Consider the following 20,741-nt stretch of genomic DNA (forward strand, 5'->3'; position numbering starts at 1 on the left):
CCATTAAGCTCATCTACTTCATTCTTAAAAAATCCTTTCAACTTCTTACATACAAAAATAAGTGCAGAAAAAGGCCAACTTCTCTAGTATCGCTTGAACAGTGTCATGTCTCCAACGCTCAAAGACCAAGCAATGTTTTTAATGGTATATCTTTCAGCTATTTAAAAAAAAAAGTGCAGCACTCAACCTTGTCTAGAGTGATGATGCTATCCAGACAGAGGAGCAGAACAAGCTTGAATCAGTGTCTCTATTGGCAAAGTAAAGATTATGTCAATAGTTTCATATTTCTAAAAAAGATACTTAGTGCAGGAAAATCTATCTCCATATTCCACCCTGGCCTAATAGTATACATATTTATTTATTTAATATATATGGCCATCCAAGTGACTCTGGGCAAGTTTAGCATTCTAAATCCATAAAACATTTAAAACAAATAAAACAATCCAAAACTAAATATACATAGCAGTCAAGTAACCAGTTAGCAGTAAAGCCAAGAAACTACACTCTTAAAACATTTGGAGGTCCAGGTTTGGGTACACAGTCAAGTTTTTAAACCTTTACAAAAGATCAACAGGGTAGAGGCCATTCTAATATACTCATACACTGTGCCCCTACTTCCTGTACCCTGCACCCAAGACAGGAGCTACAGTAGAGAAGGCCTTCTTCTCTTCTTCTGGTCTTCTTTGTCTTCTGCTTCCTACTAGCTGACACTCTGACTGATGGGTTTGCAGCATGCCCAGTCTGCTGGACCAAATTGGATCGATAGAGAGAGTTGGACAAAGACAGTCAATTTTCAGGTAACCAGGTCGCTTGCCATTTAGGGCTTTAAAAGTGACCACCAGCACCTTGAATTGTACCCAGAAATACACAAGTAGCCAAAGTAGCTCAGGTAATAGAGGTGTTACATGTGCCATGTATATGATACCATTTATTAATTGTGCAGCCATATTCTGCACCAGTTGAAGCTTCTGAATGCTTTTCAAGAGCAGCCCAAGTAGCGCTCATTGCAGTAATCCAAACAAGAGCTTACAAGAGCATGGGTGACAATGAACAGAGTCTCCCAATTCAGGAAAGGGTGCAACTGGCACATCACCTGAAAGTACACATAGTCTCTTGCCGCCACCACTACCTGCTCTTCAAGTAGGAGCCATGAGTCAGATTGTGCACTGGGTTGTATGGAGCAGTGCTATCCCATCAGAACCGAAGATGGAATAAACATGTCTCCAGATGGTACAAATACTCAAAGCCACTCAGTTTAGCTAGGGTTGAGGCACAGCCGGTTTCACCCCATTCCAAGCCCAACAACTTCTAGACTTTGGGATAGGAAATCCATTAAATGACTCAAGGGCCTTGGGGTGGAGATATAGAGCTAGGGATCATCTGCTTCTTGGTGATATTTCATCCCACCTCACCCAGCAGCCTCATGTAGATATTAAATAGGAGAGGAGAGAGTACTGAGCCCTGAGGCAACCCATAAAGTAGGAGTTGTGGGCTAAATCTCTCCCCCTTTGTTAACACTGGTTGGAACCAGCCCTAGAGGAAAGAGAAGGAGAAGAAAACGGCATAATACAGTGCCATCCACCCACAACTCTCAGAAGCGGCCCAGAAGAATACCATGATTGATGGTATCAAACACTGCTGAGAGGTCAGGAAGAAAATGGATGCACTCCATCCTGCTCCCGCCAGAAGTCATCCATGAATGCAGTCAATGCCATCTGTGTCCTAAACCATTGTTTGAATGCAGACTAAAATTGGTGTACATAATCCACTTTATCCAGGGTTATTTGAAGTTGCCACATGACCCTCTTTCCACAATCTTCTCTAAAAAAGGGAATATTGGAAATATAATTTATCCTATAATTTATATCAAAATCTACTGTCTTTAGCTTGAGCTTAAATGACTGTGCACGGTTGCCATAGGACGAATGTTGCTATCCCCACCTATTTCTTGCACATGCTCAAACTCCAGAAGATGGTAGAGGACAGGAAGGCCTGGAGGAATGTTGTGCATGGGGTCACGATGGGTCGGACACAACTTTGCAACTAACAACAACACTGTCTTTAGGCCCTATGAAAACATAGTCAAAATATTCAAGAAATGGTTTAATTAAAGTAGCTGGTTCATAAAGTGGCTGGGTGGCTTTTCAGGAAATGAGAATAAAACCAGTTTAAGTGGAGGAATATAAGTCCCATTTTATCTTTACTCCTGAAGCATATTTTCTACTCAGTTTTAGCAACTGACACTTCCCTACTTGCTTCCTCACTTGCACTGGAAAACAATATGCAGGTGTTTGGGGAAAGAAGAATACTTAGTTTTCAAAAAGAAAAGAATAAATGGAGAAAGGCTTGACCAGGCCCTTTTCATAATTTTCACGTATGCACAAAGATGGTTTTTATTTATCTATTTATTTATTTATTTGCTAATTGTATTTGCCACCTATCTCGCTGTGGGGAAGTCTAGGCAGCTTACAACAACAAAAAGGTAGAAACGAAAAGAATGTGAACAGAAGTAAGATTATAACAATACAATAGCCACCTCCAGCACGGAACTCCCTTATTTGGACCCAGGACAACTGGCAGTGCCAGGTGTTTAGGCTCTTGTGGAAGGATAGGAGGGTGGGGGCAGATCTTACCTTAGACCAGGGATGCCCAATCCCTGGGCTGTGGCCTGGTGCTGGGCCACGGCCCCTTGGGAACCGGACCGTGCAAGAGGCAGGCAAACGTGCAAAGCTGCATTTGTGCAAATGGTGCATGTGCACGTGAAACCATCCCTTCCCCCCGCCATCCCTGCCACTGGTCCGCAAAGCCAGAAAGGTTGGGGATGCTGCCTTAAAGGGTAAGATGTTTCAAAAGGCAGGCACTGCACCAAAGAAAGCTCTTCGGGATCCAGACAGATGGAATTCTTTGATGGGATCCAAAGTTTGGCTCTCCCAGCCTGCATGAGTAGAACAGGCTTGTTTTATTAAAACAAACAAACAAAGCAATCCCTCACAGTGTGAAGAAGAAAGTCTAGGAAAGAAGAAGGAAGTATGATTGCATGTCATATTTAAGTTGTCTCCAAAATTTCCTATCCTGAATTATCAAGACACAATAAACACTTTTTCTCCTTCATCGAGAACATCATCAAGAATCTTTATTATTCCCTCCATTCGAATAAATTTAAAATGTTCTTTGTATTATTACACCTGCGTAACAATATGAAGATAAATCAGTGCAATGATATGTGTTTGCCTGTATTTTTCAACATTTTGTATTTTTTTTTAAAAAAAAGAAACAAATCCACACTTTCAGCCGATAAGAGGACTATTCCAGCTAAAATCCGACTTCTCTGTGCTTTTTTACTGAAAAAGGGAGATGGAAATAAAAATAACCAAAACAATGGCCTTGTAGAGTTAGATTGTTAAAGATTTCTGATGAGATTTATATAGCCAAAAGAACTCTCAGAAGCAAATCAATATGACTAAGTACTGTACTCTTTTACAATCACAGACATCTTTTTCTTTTCTTTTCTTTAAAAAGAAGTGTCTGTAGTTTCATGGTTTATCATTTTCTTTTATTGTCTGGCTGAGTTGTCAAAATTTTGAATGTGACTTTGCAAATGATACAAACTGAATGGAAGCAATTGGGGAGGAAGGAGCAGAAATGGATGTCTAACATGATGGAAAGCTTTCAGGTTGGAATATCTTTGCAATCTCTGGGTATTCATTAAGGTTATGGGAAAACTACTGACCACATAATTCACCCTGACTCATTGGTGATTCTGGCATGTTAGTTGAGAGTACCAGAACAAGCAGGAGGAAATCATCCATGCCTCTCAAGCATCTATAGTTCTTTTCATCAGAGGAGAGCAAAGATTTCAGAAAAGATGGACCATTATGAGGGCACAAAGCCCCCAAATTTCTTTGTAAAAGATATGTGTATTTTCAGTCTGGGATATTAAAGTGCTTGTAACTATTTTGCTCTTCCCTGCAATGAAAAGGGAAGTATTTGAAAGCTAGACCACAATTTTGAAGCATTATGTCTATGATAAATTTGGTAGACTTCACTACAGGCTTCTTCCAAGTTATATGGTCTTTTGATCATGACAACCCACTGCTTATATCCCCTCCTCAGCATTCCCAGTAATCTGTTGGCAATGCCAATTCAGCAATAATCTTCAGTGATTCCTGATAATTCTGCTTCTCTGGTGCTATTGCATAATATATCAATATACGCTTGCCACACCGAAATGAAAGGGGGGAGGACAAGTGGGAGGAAGAAAATAGAAAATAACATATTGCTGTTTGGAATTATCTGAGTTAATAAAAATAAAAGTGAATGAGAAAGTATTCATCGAGAAGGTAAATGAATGGGGGAGGAAAAACTAAAAAGAATCTTATGTAACTGAAAAATCATTGTCTTTAAACAAAAAATGAAAAGGTCCAGATAACTGGTTTCCTCCAAGGTCAACTGAAGCTATTTTCTTAACAATCTTCTCTAAGAAGGAAAGTTTGGAAACTGGAGAAAAAAAAACACTGTCCTTTCAGCCTCAACAGTATTTGCCTATTCAAAGTCCAACTTGGAATGAGTCAAAGTGATTTTATTCATCAACCTAGAACATTCTTGACATTAGCCCTGCAGACTGCTGTGACTCGTTCCTCCAGTGAAATTGAATACCTATCTGTGGATATGATAAGAGTAGAAAAATAACAATATTTTGTTATTATTGCCATCATGTAATCCCTAAAGTGAGCTTTTCCACACACTCAATCAAAGTCACTGTCCATTATTTTTCCAAGTATTACTTTTGGTATTTCATCTCTGTGAGGTCTTCAGAGAACCAAGGAGTATCCTGAGATTGACATACATAATAGGAATGGGGAAGGTGGAAAATAAGCCAGTTTATTGTTTTCAAGAGAAAATACCTGAAACATAAACAGTCATGCTCTAACATATCTAGCCGAATAAAAAGTGCAATTTTAGTGAAAGTATATGCAATGTGCACATTTTCTCCTTCCCTCTTTCTCCATGTATTCAAAGAAAAATTGTGAATGAGATTTCCAATTTCAGGAGTCCAAGATGGTAAATCCCCTGATACAGAAGGCCCTAAAACCTAAAGCTATTCAATCTTTTCAGGGTTTAGTTGAAGTCTGTTGTTCCCCATCCAGGACATTAAGCATCACTTAACTCATATACAACAGGGTATGTATATATAATGCATATGATGATATTTCACTTCATGGTGATGGATGATCTCCCCCAGCAGCTTCATGCGCATGTTAAACAGGAGTGGATAAAGTACCAAATCTGTGGCATCCCACATAGTAGACACCAAAAATGGGTTTTCTCATTTCCAATCAATGCCGACTGGAAATAGCCTCAGAGAAGGGAAAAGAACCAGCACAACACTTTTCCATCCACTCCCACCCTCTGAAGCTAATCCAAAAGGATACCATGGTCAGTGATATTGAAAACCACCAAGTGGCCAAGTAGAGCAAAGATGAATCTGCTATACCCATCCTGCTCCCACCAGAGATCATCCAGAAGCATGACCAAATGCCATTTTCTTCCCATGCCATTTTCTTCCCATTATCTGTACCCTGAACGGGTACAGATAATCCTTAGGCAATTCTTCATTGTTCCTAATCGTAACACTGAGGCCATTAGAAGGCAGCAAAAGTTGGAACTTTCTGGACACTTTGCCACCAACTAGGAGATCATCTGAATGTTTACACTCATATCTAGTAATTTTAAATAATCAAGTCAACAAGGGAATTGACATTTTTAGCATAAAAGAGAGCTATGTGCTCAGCCATTTCATCTGACGCAATGTTTTTGTCCTCACTGAAAAACTGGGTGGAGAAGAGCCAGACTGACAAAAGTTCTCCTGGCACAGGAGCATCTAGTTTGGTTTATTTTCAGAAAGATAATCTTTCTCAAAGACCTTGCCAAGGGAGATCTTGCCAAGGAATTCAGGGCACATATCTAGGGAGGCTTTGTTGGATTAAGTTTCCTCTCAAGACACCTGTGCTTTTGAAGCTGCACATCAGGAAGCAATTCAAGAAACAAACCCAAGCCAACTCTTATTATTAGGCACCTGCCAAGGCTCATACTTACCAGGCAATCTATTGCTTACCTCTGTTCTTCCTTGCTTGCTGGTTTGGTTGGTTTCACCTGCCTTGGCTCAACACACATCCAAACAATGACTGCAAAGGATGAACCATCTTACCTTCTCATCTCCTGATAGACAAGGATGCGGATTAGGATGAAGAGTTAAGCTATGCTACAGTTACAATAGCAAGGAGATAGCACTTAGAACCCATACATGCATCCTTTTGTAATTTGGCAGGTTCCTTACCAAAGGAATCTTGATGCCTTAACCAAATGTCATGGTTAATGCACTTCTTTAATAAATAGCCTTCTAAATACAACCACTATCCTCTTTTCATTTCATCTTTTAGAAGTGAAATGAATTGCCACATAACGCCAAAGACTTTTACTATTATGCATCTGCTTCTGAGATATAATAAGAACTCTCCTTAATGCTTGATAAGATAGCAGAAATATTCAACTCTTTACAATGTACTATGTTATCTGGTCTTATTCTTCCTGGTTTCTATTGTCCATCTAGTAATCTCTTAGCTAGAATCCAACAGATTTATTGCTTCTCATCACTGATATTCAATAAAGCTACTCCTCAATTATCACTGAATTCAAAATTATGTGTATATGCCTATAATGTACCATAGGGAAAATGAATAAGGATGAATAGGGTAAATGCTATTAGTCTAAAATAGCTATACAGTAGTGTCAAAATGATTGTAGAAAGTGTCCATTATAGTTCCAAGATGAATGTTCCTGCAAATAATAATGCATGGATAGAAATAATGTATCACAGCTTCAAAAAAAAAAGTTTTATAATATGAAAAACAGCCAAAAGGGATGGGATCATAGTTCAAAAAATGTTTCAAGGTAACATTAGAAAAGAAAGAATTTAATTAACAAAATTGAACTTTCTGTGAATAAGAAATAAGAAGCTATGAAGGTAGGAAAAGAAAAATCTAGGCTAAATAGAAAATAATGCAGTGTTCTAAATACAGAAGAATAATTAGAATACTGGAACATTCAAAAGTAACCACTATATAAATATCAACAATGTAAGCTCATTAGCTAGATGCTAAGGGGAATTGTGGAATAAATAGTCCCATAAAGTTCAAATGTTCTGGCCATTTGTGTTTGTTTCTACTTCTTTTTCATGTAAGAGACATCATAAGTAGTGGTAAGGAATGTTAAGCTTAGCGTAGGCAATCAAGAGAGGAAATCTGAATGTCTCTTTAACCATTTATTCAACTTTTCCCATCAGTCCTCATGATCCCTAACCCCTGTCCGCAGCTCACTACTGGTCCACCGCCTATTTTGAATCGGGCTGCACGAGCAATGGGCTGGTGGCCGTTGTACAAATGGCAGGCCGGCAAGCGTGCACATGTGCATGCAGCTCAACCCACTCGTGTGGCCCAGTTCCACTCTCCTCCCCCTACCGCACAGCCAGGCAGTCAAGCCACAAAGTTTGCGGACCGCTGCTTTAGACTTTCTGCACACAATTATGAATTGAGATGTGCATCTTTAAGGCAATCTTCCCCAGCATTTATCTAAGACAGACATACACTTCCCAAGTTTATTAAGCTTACTTTGAGCCTGCTATTTCAGGCAGAATTTTATCAATCTTGGCTAACTTCACTAGTTCTGGAAGGTGAAGATGGCACAGAGCCCTACTAAACAAAATCTCTAATCATTTTCTTGGAATTTATGACCTATTTAGATTTTAAGAAGTGTGTAATTAAAGAATGAATTTCTCTTGAGAGCCACTCTGACATTCTCCCTTATTAGCTGTTAAGAGCAACTTAAACCATAGCATCATATACAAATACCAGTGATAGTTTACTCCAGCTAGACTTAATGCTATGCCATTGGTGATAGTAATGAATAGATTTTCAAAAAATGTTTTAAAAGCAACATTTTTATTGCCCTTGCAGCAGAAGAGAGATGCTCTTGCTGTTTGTATAAATAAGTACAGATTATTTGCATCATTATTTACATATCTATGGATGAAATATGCTACAGTATGTAGGGACATGAAATATCCACCAATAGAAATCTCTTACAAGAGGGCAAAATTTAAGAGGTAGCCAATTCTGTAAGGCAACATTTAGTCAATCCTTTGACAATACAATCATTTTCTAAATAATTTGGTTAACTTTTTGCTCTAGCTAGCAGGGCTAGAATTTAAATTTAGAAGGACAGAGAGATTTTAGCTTTTAAGTGATTTTATATTTGGGTGATTTTAATACCCAAATTTATAACCAGAAATTCTGATACCCTCAATAAGGAAATTTACTAAGTAGTGGCAATAGCCAACTCCCTAGTCCAGTGGTTCTCAACCTTTTGTTCACCACTGACCCCCTTTGAATATTTTTTGTGGCCATGGACCATGGCCATGGACCACCAAGACTTAACCCAAGATTTAAATAACATTTATTCAAGCCTTTGTAGACCCCCTGTGATGACATTGCGGGCCCCCATGGGTCCCTGGACCACAGGTTGAAAACCACTGCCCTTGTCTATCCCAAGTCTTGAACCTTAGATGCACACACTACATGGAAGGCAGTTGTCTCACTGTGCTTCTGGAAGGGAAATATCATTTTTATGGACTGTAGCCATATCACTTTTCCTATTTCTCCAAACTTGTTTCTCATTAGCAATCTGGTAGAAAAAGTTAATTCCACAGAAAAGCAGTAGATCTGCTTTTATATATTTAGACCAGGCTGACGTCTGCATCCAGGGGTGAATCACTCTTAATGTAGAGCAGTCCTGGGTATTTTATGGTCCCTGGGCCATATCCAATCCTTTGGCTGTATCTGTCCGGCCCACGGGATGTTAATCAGAAATTAGAAATCAAATGTAAATAAGTATACATCATGCACACAATACTAACTTTTAATTATCATTTATATTTTTATTGCCATTAGAAATACATATTTATTTTTATGGTTTTACTGCTTTTAACATTGTAAGCCACCCCCTCCCCAAATTGCCTTGTGGTGAGATGAACATCAAATATATTTTAATAAATCTAATTTTTATTTCTTTAAAATAATTTTAATAAATGAATATATCAACTGCATTGGTTTTATTTTGAAAGAAACTGCTATCCCCCCCCCAAAATGTATGTACCGGTATGTACCTATGCACCTTCACAAGCTTATTGTCAACGCTGATAATATTGAATATTCTTGCTTTGACAAAATATACAGAACTGCCTGGTATTTTTAGAGTTAATTCAGATGATGGTGGGGGGGGGGCGGAGGAGAAAGATAGGACTGTGGGTGAAGAGAACTGAAGAGAACCTTTGCCCTTCCACCTGATAGGAGAACAGTGATATATGACAGCAAATTTAGGGAGGGAACATGCTGGTAAATTAATTGCTCAGGGGAAGAGAATTTCAGATCTTAGCATCCCTTCGGTGGTGCAGACATGTTGTAACATAAATAAAAGACTTTTTAGGAAACTAATGCCTGGAAGTTCTTTGAAGTGTTTCATTAGACCGAACCTGACACTTATTAGGTCAACCCTCCATCACAGGCTTATTAGGTCAACCCTCCATAACACTCCGAGATTCTCAATGCAGACTACAGGAACCATTTGTGCTTCAGTTTGAGATTCAGACAGCACAGACTCATCCCCAATAGCCTGTGCCTGTTTTCAACAGTGAAGGGACACAGGGCAGAAAACATCCTGCAGCCAAGAAGGCTCCACACAGATTTGTATTTCTCAGGTGACCCTGAGGACATGGGTAAACCATTCAACAACTCTCTTGTTGTTGTTGTTAGTTGCAAAGACGTGTCTGACCCATCGCGACCCCATGGAAAATGTTCCTCCAGGTCTTCCTGTCCTCTACCATCTTCTGGAGTCCATTTAAGCTCACGCCTATTGCTTCAGTGACTCCGTCCAGCCACCTCATTCTCTGTCGTCCCCTTCTTCTATTGCCCTCAATCTTTCCCAGCATTAGGCCCTTCTCCAGTGAGTCCTTCCTTCTCATTAGGTGGCCAAAGGACTTGAGTTTCAACTTCAGGATCTGGCCTTCTAAAGAGCAGTCGGGGTTGATCTCTTCTAGGACTGACCGGTTTGAACGCCTTGCAGTCCAAGGGACTCGCAGGAGTCTTCTCCAGCACCATAGTTCAAAGGCCTCAATTCTTTAGCGCTCAGCCTTTCTTATGGTCCAACTTTCACCTCCATACATTGCAACTGGGAAAACCATGGCCTTGACTATACACACTTTTGTTGGCAGGGTGATGTCTCTGCTTTTTAGTATGTTGTCTAGATTTGCCATAGCTTTCCTCCCCAGGAGCATCTTTTAATTTCTTGGCTGCAGTCCCCATCTGCAGTGATCTTGGAGCCCAGGAAAAACAACTCTCTAAAGGAATGCAAATGACCATCTGTCTACAAGCAATATAAATCCTTCCACTCCCCACCCTCTAGTCAGAGCTGAAGAAGCTTCTTGGATGAGAAGCAAAACGTCTTCAAAAGAAACACAAGAAAGTCCAGTTGCCTCCTGAAAAAAAGTGCCTTTGGAGTCCCAGTTTCTCATTAGATTAGTAGTAGTAGATTAGTCTATGGAGACAAATTACAAACTACAGCTTGTCAAGACAATCAGCTCAATTTAAAGCTGGTAGAAATAAGTTTTTAGCCAAGTTTTCTTGGCTTGCTTCGTCAGAGCCCAAAGGGCAGGAGTAGAGTAGTTCCAATGAGTTTCCAAGCTCAAGATGTCAATGGGAAGACAATGCTACCATCCCTTAACAGTGCACAAGAGAAAGAAATTAGATTTTAAAAAAGTTCATTCAAAAGTTTATCACTGAAAATGAAGTTAATGGTACTGGCTAAGTTGATGAAATTAACTAACTTGATTAAAGAAAAGATTAAAGACTTTCTCTTGCTTTGTTTCTATGTGGACACCACACTTTTGGACTTCTTGCGAGAAACCAAAAGAAATGCTCCATTAATTTTAGGATTTAGATTTGACAAATGGAAATGTTTGTGATTATATATACACTGCGTATTATTGAATTTTAGATCAAATACATTATAACTGCATTTAAGAAAGTTTACAAACATCCTTCTTTTTTTTCTTTTTTTTTCTTATTTTACGCCTTTTTTCTTTTTTTAATATTTTTTGTAGAAATTTAATAAGGCACATTAAAAAAATTAACACTGAAAAGCTGGTTTGTTTCAAGCCCATCTTATCAATAAAAAAAAATACAGGACAGGTTGGAAAGTGAGAAAAAAGACAATTGGGTCAACGAAGGCTTATCTTTACAGATCTGAACTAGTTAAAACACACACACAACACTTCCAACTTCCCAAGCAGCAAGTCCCAGCAGGTCAACAATTTCAGCCTTTATCAGAAGCCAACATTCACTACAAAGGTCAGTATCATTAAATAAAATACACAACCAATCACAAAAGGACAAGGTTGACCCAAGAGACAAAATTTTCTTTTTCAACGCTTGGTTGGATCTTTGCTTTGCTTTCTTGTACTCCCTGTTATATCAATGTTTTGCACCAAACAACAATGTCAGCTAAAAGTACCGCAACTGGGTAATAGATGAATAATTTTAAAAAGGAAAGTAAAGGACATAGTTAATATAGTATTCCTAATGCATAGAGGAAGGGAGCAGCAGCATTTGCTCATCAAGATGAATTTTGGTCAGTTTGAACTTTACACACAGTCTGAATATGAATATCATACATTAAGACAAAGATAAGGGAAGAAAATCCCCCCTCCCATTTTTGGGACTAAATTACCCAAGGGTTTAATACTCCTTTACCTACCTTTTTCACTGGATAGTAGTAGTAGTAGTAGTAGTAGTGAGTAAATGACACCTAATCCATTTATATTGGAGAGAGAAAAAAAGGGTCTTTTCTTGCCCAAGGTTAAACCTGCCTATTGCTTTTGAAGACCCTGGTTTTCCAAGAGACAGTTTTGTCAGTTGCACTTCATTTACTCTCCCTTAAAACTTTTATGAGTTCCTAGCCTATATTTTCACAGGCTCAGGTCTGTCAGATAGCTGGGTAAACCATCACTTGCAAGTGGCCACACGAAAAGGCGGCGGCGCGGGGGGGGGGATAAGCAGGAAATTGTGCCTGAATGATGCAAGAAGATATTTTTTAAAAGCATGGTTGAGCCACTTCTGTGCTACACAAGTTCGACTGATTATGGGCCATCAAGTTGTTGTCTACTTTAAGCAGCCAGATAGATGTTCTCTATGACAATCTGTCCTTAGCCTAGTGTTCAGGTCTTCCAATGGTATACTCATTGCCTCTTTAACTGAGACTATCCGCCTTGTTCCTGGTCATCCTCTTCTTTTCTTCCACCTTTCCCAGCATCAGATCCTTGTCTAAAGTTAGGTCTTTGCTTAATTATCCAAACCACACAAGTTATCTAACAATAAATCAGAGAGGATATCTCTATGTACATGTGTTCTTACATTCTTCACTCCTACATCCTTTACCTCTTTGATATTAAACATTTGGAACAATGGGGGCTTCCCTACTACATTTGTGTGAAGAGCACCAAAGCACTTCCAGGTTGAAAAGATTTGCCCAGGGAATGCCCAGTTGGGGGCTCATGTCCTCCTACCCACCGAAGTGCTACCCATCCGGTCATCCACTTTTGAACTGCTGCGTGGGCTGGAGAAAGTAACAGGAGCTCACCCCTATCCCGTGGCAGCAACCGGGTCTCAAATGCGACCTTGCTGATCATCAGCTCAGCGTTCTCAACTCATGAGTCACTGCTCTCCTTCAATGGACTCCCAGAAGGTCCAGGAGTCATTTTTACTGCTGAACTGAATCCACAATTGGGGTAATACAAATTACCTTTCAGACCCAAGTATTCCAATAAACTGACTTAGTACCAGTCAGTCTCTCTCAATTCAATTATTTTTATAGTTGGGCAGGGGGAGATAAAAGTTTGCGGGAAACCCTTATAGGTTGCCTTAAACTCCCAGAAGGATATAAACCAATGCAATAAAGGTTTTTTTTAATTCTAAAACATCACCTACCATAACACCAGACTAGGCAACCACACTGAAAACATAAAAGAAATACACTTGCCAAGTTGTAGTCAGAAAGTGCAATGGTGCAGAAGATTGGCCTCTGGTGGAAAATTATTCGGGACCAGCACTTATCACATACAGTACAGCAGAGAGAACATTGGAGGGAGAAATTTGGAATTCAGTTTTTATTTGGCAGCTGTGGACCAGTCTGCTTTATTTAGATCCCTTTTTGCTTTGTGCAAAGTAGCTACTTATCATGAAGCAGCATCTTCCCTCACCTTGTTTCACTGTTGCGAAGGCTTGATCTGTTCTGCTCCCATAATCAGGTGGATTGAAGCAGGCTTACCTCTTCACTCTCAGAAGAGATACACTGCTTCATTTTCACTTAGATCAAATCCCTGATGAAGTCACGCACACTTCAAAACTACACACACCCTGTCATTTAGGGTGGTTGCCCAATGAAACTATCGCTAAGAAATCTCCTAATCTGGAAGTGGAACATTTTAATCCATTTCTCCAGGCTAGATAACCACACTTGATCTTTAAAAGCACATTGTTTTATTTTAGCAGTTTTCTTCCTAACACAAAAAGCATCTGAAAGTACCAAGAATACCACCAAACGAAAGCTTCTGAAGCAAAGGTCTGGCCCAGCTCTTCAAGGACTACTAAAGTAAACGATCCCCTCTCCCTTCTCCCACACTAATTATGACAAAGTTTAAAAGTTTATGATAGCAATTGAAAATCTTTATCACCCCCAGAACAGATGGCTGATAAGGCAGTTTTGGCTGACCTGTCCAATGAAGTCACCGAGGCACCTTATCTTCCAGAATTTTAATTGTCTTTCCAGAAACTCTGTAATTGGATATTGAATAACATTAGCATGTTTAATATCCAGTGAATTCGAAATGGCTTTTTTTTTTTGGCTAGTTTATATTCCCGTACAAACTTTGTTATGACAAGTTGAGTTACAATTATGGCTGACATAATCAATGAAAGCTGCCTGGGAGAATATATTTACTTTTCTATCTGGGACTCCGAACACCCAGGGTTTCTTTCTTTCTTTTTCTTTTTCTTTCTTTTTCCAAGGAGAGGGCGCACTATTAATTCTATAAATCACTTTTCAGGACTCATTTCCCTGTCTTTAGCATTGACTTCAAAGTACTACACTTACATATTTATTTATTCATCAAATTTATACATCACCCATCTCCCTGTATCAGTAATTCTGGATGATTTATAATAAGAGACCACAAAAAACATACAAAAAGTCCAAGAGTCTCCACACGGAACCAGCTACCCCCATAGCAGGAATGGGACAACTTGCCACAGCCAACTTGCTGCAGCCAATTCAGCATGGCCTATTCACCGCGGAACTCACCATGGCCACCTTGCTGCAGGACAACTTAACAGTTCTATTTAATTATTTAAAATAAATAAAATATATTTTAATTTTTGCCATTCACATTTCATTCTGTCCCTCCTTTTACATCCTTTCTTTAATGATTCTATTCCATCATTTCTTTGATATTAGTGTAACTCTTGTCCCTCAGTGAGTTGTCCTGTGGCAAGATGGCTCTGATGAGTTGGTTTTGGCAAGTTGGCTCTGGCGACTTGGCTGCGACAAATTGTCATAGATGCCCCCCCCCCCATGGCTGCTTATCACTCTTGGATCCACACACTAGTTGGCTGAGCCAGAAGACCAAAAGAGTGGAGGCCAACCTTGCTTCAAGAGGTAGGAAGTTCCACAGGGTGGAGTCAATGGCAGCCAAGGCTCTCCTTCTAGATCCCAATCAAAATTCTTTAGTCAAAGGGGTCCACACTATGCCCTTCCTGCCAGACCAGGTGGGGTGGATCAATGTAATAGGGAAAAGACAGTTTATCTTTGTCTCAGTAAATAACCAAAGTACCTGTAATTCTAAGAAGCAGATCACCTATCAAAAAGGAGGAAACATCCCAAAATACATTTATCCTTCCCATGTTAAAATCTTTAAGTATCAACAAAATGTAAAAAATATACTGATGGTTAAGATTTAGATAGTGATGTTGAGCATTTAAAGCAGATTTTTTTTTAAATCGATCATACTTACTAAATTATTTTGGACTCCTACCTTATGTAATATTAAAAAAATAACAGCTACTGGTTGCTAGAAAATGAAATTATTTTTGGTGCAATTTAAATTATTTATGGATTTTCAGATGTATGATTTATATTGATTATTTTTAAATATTGGATAATGTAACATTGTTTTGAATATTAAGGTATTATGTTAAAGATGAACAAAAATATATTAATGGTTCATTAATGCTCCATTTTTGGAATGATAAAGTTCAGAATAGTACTAGCTCTAAGCATTTCCCTCATGCTACTGTTATGATTCTGCTTTTGTTTAATCACCACAAAATTTCATAATTGCTTATATTTACACACACACACATATGTGTGTACATATGTATATAGACACACATACTATATGTATATAATAAATATATAGATGTTATAATATGCATCATCCTTGCAAAAATTGCATAACTGATACTTTAAAATAAATATCCAATGCTTTAAATAGCAACTGAAACAGAAATTGGGAAGATTAAGAAAGATCACTTTCCTCACATCATCTAGCAAGTTATATTAACTTTTTTTAAAAAAAATGCAATAAACCTGGTAAAAATTATCACTGACAAGAAATAATAATACATGCAACAAAGCTTCCAAAGGAAAGACCACGACACAAAATAAATATATAATCTAGTTTGATCAGAGGAGTAAACTGAGGCAAAATATGACCCCCTTGAGGGATGAGACATCTGGATTTCCCAACTGTGAAAAATTGGAGGACAAAGTCATCTGATGGAAGGAGAACCTGAATTAAATGGGCCTGGTCAGCTGGGTGAATCGTGGTAGTGGTATGATTACATATATGTGCCCTTTATAAGCAACCCTTCTGTAAAACTGATCAAGTATTTTAGAGTTAGGGCTAATATCTGTGAGGATGTTTCCAAGACAAACATAATTTAACATATTTTTTATTATTATGTGCCATCATGTCATTGTCAGTTTTTACTGACGGCATTTCTCCATGACAATCTGTCCTTAACTTGGTCCTTCAGGTGCACACATTGTCACTTTAATTGAAGCCCCTCCCCCCCTGCCGTTTTTCCTCATTTTGTCTTTCCGTCCGTGTGTCTTTATATAATGTGCCCAAAATAGGATAATTTGAGCTTGGTGATTTGTGCCTTGAGTTCATTTAGTATACATCTTCTTAACTGTAGTGTGGCACAGGCAGAACGTAGCAGAAAACAGCATTCTGTTTAATACCTTATTATTTCATATGACACAACAATAGGAATAACACTATATTTTTCTTATTTTTAGAACATAACATATTTTGAAATGAAACATTTTATTGTTCACAAACCTAGTCTGGAGAAACGAAATTCTTTAGAAAGCCTATCTTCTTTAAAAAATCATTTTAAATTTTATGAATACAGCTTTGCCTCTCAAAATGGAGATAAAACATATTAGTAAAAAAAAAAGAAAAAACCACAAAAGCAAACATGATTTCATTTATTTTCATGAAACCAGGATGGGTTTTTTTATAGGCCGTAGTCAAAGTTAAGCAAATATACTGTTTCCTTCCCCCTTATTTTCTCATGTCTTCTGAATCATCCATATCTTTTTCTTGATGTTCTCGTTCCCACCTCATTTCTTTAAGCTCTTGCCGGTACTTCCGTTCAATGAACCGTTTTTGATGGGCCATCTGAGGAAAATTATCTGAGACAAGAAGAAATATTTCATATAAATAAAAGCCAGCCAATGACATGATCTTGCCACCATCAAATATAACATTCAGCTGTTATTATTGTATTACTTTGTCAGGATAAAGAGCACTTTGTTGCACATACTGGTTTGGTTGTAACCCCCTATTTACTTTGAAGTAGCCTACTGATTTATGTGCATAGGATTTATGTGAGTAAGATTTACCACATTTGTTGGCAATCAGGGAATGATTTAAATGGAATAAGATTAGTCACAGTGCGACAATAAATATTGGGATCTGGTTGAGATGCCACCACAAAGCTATGGAGTATTTAACTGTATTTTCTATTTTGTAAAAGTTTCCACAGAGATCCATTTGAGTTGATGAGTGCTTAGAGATCATATTAGGAATGTAAGAAGATGAGTGATCCTCATGTTCGATAAAATACTTGTTCAGCAAGCTTCTATCATAAAACCTGTCAGCAGGAGGGCTGGAAAGATCCTTATTATGATGATAAAATTCTATCATAAAGCATAGATTATTAATAGATTATGCTGAGAAGTCCTGAAAAATCCTATCATTCTTCATCAAAGATGAGAAGAGGACCATCTGGAGCTAACTAATCAAGACAATTTTCCTCCATTACTACTATTACAAGACGTGTGTGAGAAACAGAGACAGAGAAGCCATTAGCCTCTTAAAGACCAAAGCAGCCAATCTAGAAGCCAAAATCAGTTAATACACCTCAGCAAAAGTGGTGCAAAATAAGGAGTATAAACATATCAACAGTGGTGATGCCAGATGGAAGGTCACTGTGGAAAGTATTGCCCGGGTTGAATTTTGTGCCAGAGAACAAATTGCCATGTGTGATAGATGAGCTAGTGCTGATGCTGAACAGCTGGTGTCCTTGGGAACAGGAGACTTGACACAGTACCACCTGGGAAATGCAGCTGAAGCAAAAGGTGAAGGAAGAGCCACAGAAAGCAGAGCTTTGACATATATATATATATTGAACTCAAGAGTATCTTATTAAGTAAATCACTTCTCTGAAACAATGTGAAATTTTGCAGGTGAGAAAAACCATGACTGAGGGACAGATATCTCCCAATGGGGAAGTGTCAGAAGTCTTTCTTCAAAGGGTGGATGATGCTTTTAACAGCTCAGGTTTCATCCCAATGAACAGATGCATTTCTGTAAAAGCTGTGCAAAGAGAAGGCATTTTGGCCAATTGGTTTACAATGGAAGACAAAGCTTGGAGAGGTCTCATCTTCTGAAGTTTCTCTAAAATCACCCTGAAACCTTGATCAGTCTTCAACATTTCTGTATTGCTTAATATGATTCAGACAAACACATCCAGGTTAAGAATGTTTGACATCACATCAGTAGAGACTTACTTTGCCAGCTGACATAAAAAAAACTTGTTTTTCATGAGAATCCCTGATCTGGCTTTGAAAATATATGACCTAAATTAAAGTCAAGAAGTATGCAATCTTTTTTTTGGCTGGGCCCTGCCTTTGGCCTTTAAGGGAGCCTGATCAAATTAGGAGATGACGTGATTTCATGCACATTTATTTTTAGTTAGTATTACTGCCATTTGATTTAAATCAGCCCTTGGAGGTAGGCCAGCTCAAGAAACTGGCACTGCAGGGATTCCAGGAATGCCACTGTGTTGTTGTAAGGTGCAATTACAGAATCTTGAAAGCTTGTCAATTCTCTCTGTCCCGACATATAAAATAGGAGAGAAAAGCAAGACAGTTGATTTTTTTTTCATTTCCTTCAGTCTCTTCTCCAGGTCCTTCCTAAACGGCTTGTTGCTTCCTTCTCCAGGGTCAGCTCTAAATTCCTTTACATTGAAAAATGCCCAGTGTTAGGAATAGCTGTTTAAGGGGGCTCCAGTATCGGCCTACAATAAGGGTCCCCAGCCCCTGGGCTGCAGACTGGTGGCAGTCCACGGCCTGTTGGGGACCAGGCCATGCAAGTGGTGGGTGAGAGCGAGCAAAGCTTCATCTGCGCATTCCCTCACACTGCCGGTCGTGGAAGACAAATTTTCTTCCGAAACCGGTCCCTGGAGCAAGAAAGGTTGGGGACCCCTGGCCTACAAGACTAGAGGCAAATCTGGCTCAGAAACTTCGGATTCTGTACCCATGTTATAGGTCAGTGTTTTTCAATCTTGGGTCATTTTGACCTAGCATGCTGGCTTGGGAATTCTGGGAGTTAAAGTCCATACATCTTAAAATAGCCAAAGATGAGAAACACTGCTATAAGGAAAGAATTGTAGCATGATTTAAAGGTTCCATCCCAGGTCTCCATATCTTCCACATTCATACCAGAAAGCAAATAATTGAGAACAAATGTAAAAAAAAATTAAAATCTCTCAGAAGCACATATTTAATGAAAGAAAAGCCAAGCATTTAAAATATGGGCCAAAGATTACAAGTTGGCTGATGGAAGTGGACAAGCTAAGCGCTGATAGACAAAGCTCTGCTCCAATAAATAAAGGTAGGCAACTTCTGTCAGAGGTTTCAATAAGATGGAGAGTTACACAGGATTGTAATACAAAGATTTAGGTTCCCATTTGGCAGTAGCTTGTGAGTTTTGCCATCAGTCTTACAAGGTGAGCACACTGCCCCCATCTAACAAAATAGCGGCTTTATTTTAATCACTATACCTAGATCATCAATGTCAAAGGAATATTTGCAGGCCTGAATTTAAGCCTGGGCTTAAGTGCTTTGCTGGAGCCAGGCCAGAGAGCTCTTGTACTTTACTTGACTGCCTGACTATTGGATCTGAAATATGAATGCTTCCAAGGGATTATGATGATAAGGGGAGAAAGCTAGACATAAAAGTTGTGCATATATATATATATATATATATATATATATATATATATATATATATATATATATATATATATATATATATATTTCCTATCTCAGCTTTCATCAAAATACAAGTCAACTTCAAATGGCTCATCTCCTGCAAGTGGCATTTCTCAACAGGGAGAAAGGATTCTATTTAAAACCTTTGGTTCTTTCTCACAATGCCCTCATTCTATATGTATGCACAGTATGTACCGTATGTAGCCCTAACCCTTTGTCAACATCAATGGTTCCCTCAGGCTGAAGCCAACAACTAGCCCATCTTCCAAAGTAATCCTCTGCAGATGTTTGCTAGTCTTTTTCAAGCAGGTTTCCATGATAGTTGCCTGGGGCAGTGTTGCACAGGATCCAAGTTGTTGCTCAACTCCATGATAAATTATTACAAATGCTGGGCAAACTTTAACAGGCTGTGAAAATGACCCTGGGGGACAGAAGGGGAGCTGCAGCTTATAAGGACAACGATCAGACAAGAGATGTCTCAGCCCACAGAAGTGGGGGTGGGGGTGGGTGGGTGGGTAGAAAGTTCTCCCTGAGTCTCAGGAGGGACTCTCCCTTGTTCTCTGGAAAGCAAAAACAAGGGAGGGGAGAAGAGCTTTCAGAGTTACAAGGTTCTTTTTCTGTCGTCTTAAAATAAAGGAAGCACTCATGATTTTGATTTTTGGTTTGGACTATCTTGAAGGGCTGACACAATCTGCGTGTGTTGCAATCAAATCCCGACCTTATGAAAACAGGAGTCTGTACAGGAAGTCCTTGACTTACAACAGTTCGTTTAGTGACCCGTTCAAAGTTACAATGGCACTGAAAAAAGCGACCTTTGACTGTTTGTCACACAACCATTGCAACATCCCCATGGTCATGTGATCAAAATCGAGATGCTTGGCAACTGACTCATATTTTTGACGGTTGCAGGGTCACGTGATCACCTTTGGCGACAAAGTCAATGGGGAAGCCTGGTTCACTTAACAACAACTGCTAACTTAACAACTGCAGTGGTTCACTTAAAAACTGTGGCA

The 20,741-nt window shown here is 38.9% G+C and overlaps 1 protein-coding gene across 1 annotated transcript in view; it reads right to left on the bottom strand.

Annotated features, from left to right (window-relative positions):
* Positions 1-16,548: 16,548 nt before the first annotated feature.
* Positions 16,549-20,741, bottom strand: part of DROSHA (drosha ribonuclease III) — a 101,171-nt gene continuing 96,978 nt past the window's right edge. The window contains exon 33 of the mRNA XM_015811503.1: positions 16,549-16,863. Within this exon, the coding sequence (XP_015666989.1) occupies positions 16,733-16,863 (131 nt within the window). The 3' untranslated portion in view covers positions 16,549-16,732. The remainder of the gene's footprint in view (positions 16,864-20,741) is intronic.

This window comes from Protobothrops mucrosquamatus, unplaced genomic scaffold, assembly GCF_001527695.2.
Source record: "Protobothrops mucrosquamatus isolate PMUCROS unplaced genomic scaffold, P.Mucros_1.0 scaffold43, whole genome shotgun sequence".
NCBI classification, from domain to species: Eukaryota; Metazoa; Chordata; class Lepidosauria; order Squamata; family Viperidae; genus Protobothrops; species Protobothrops mucrosquamatus.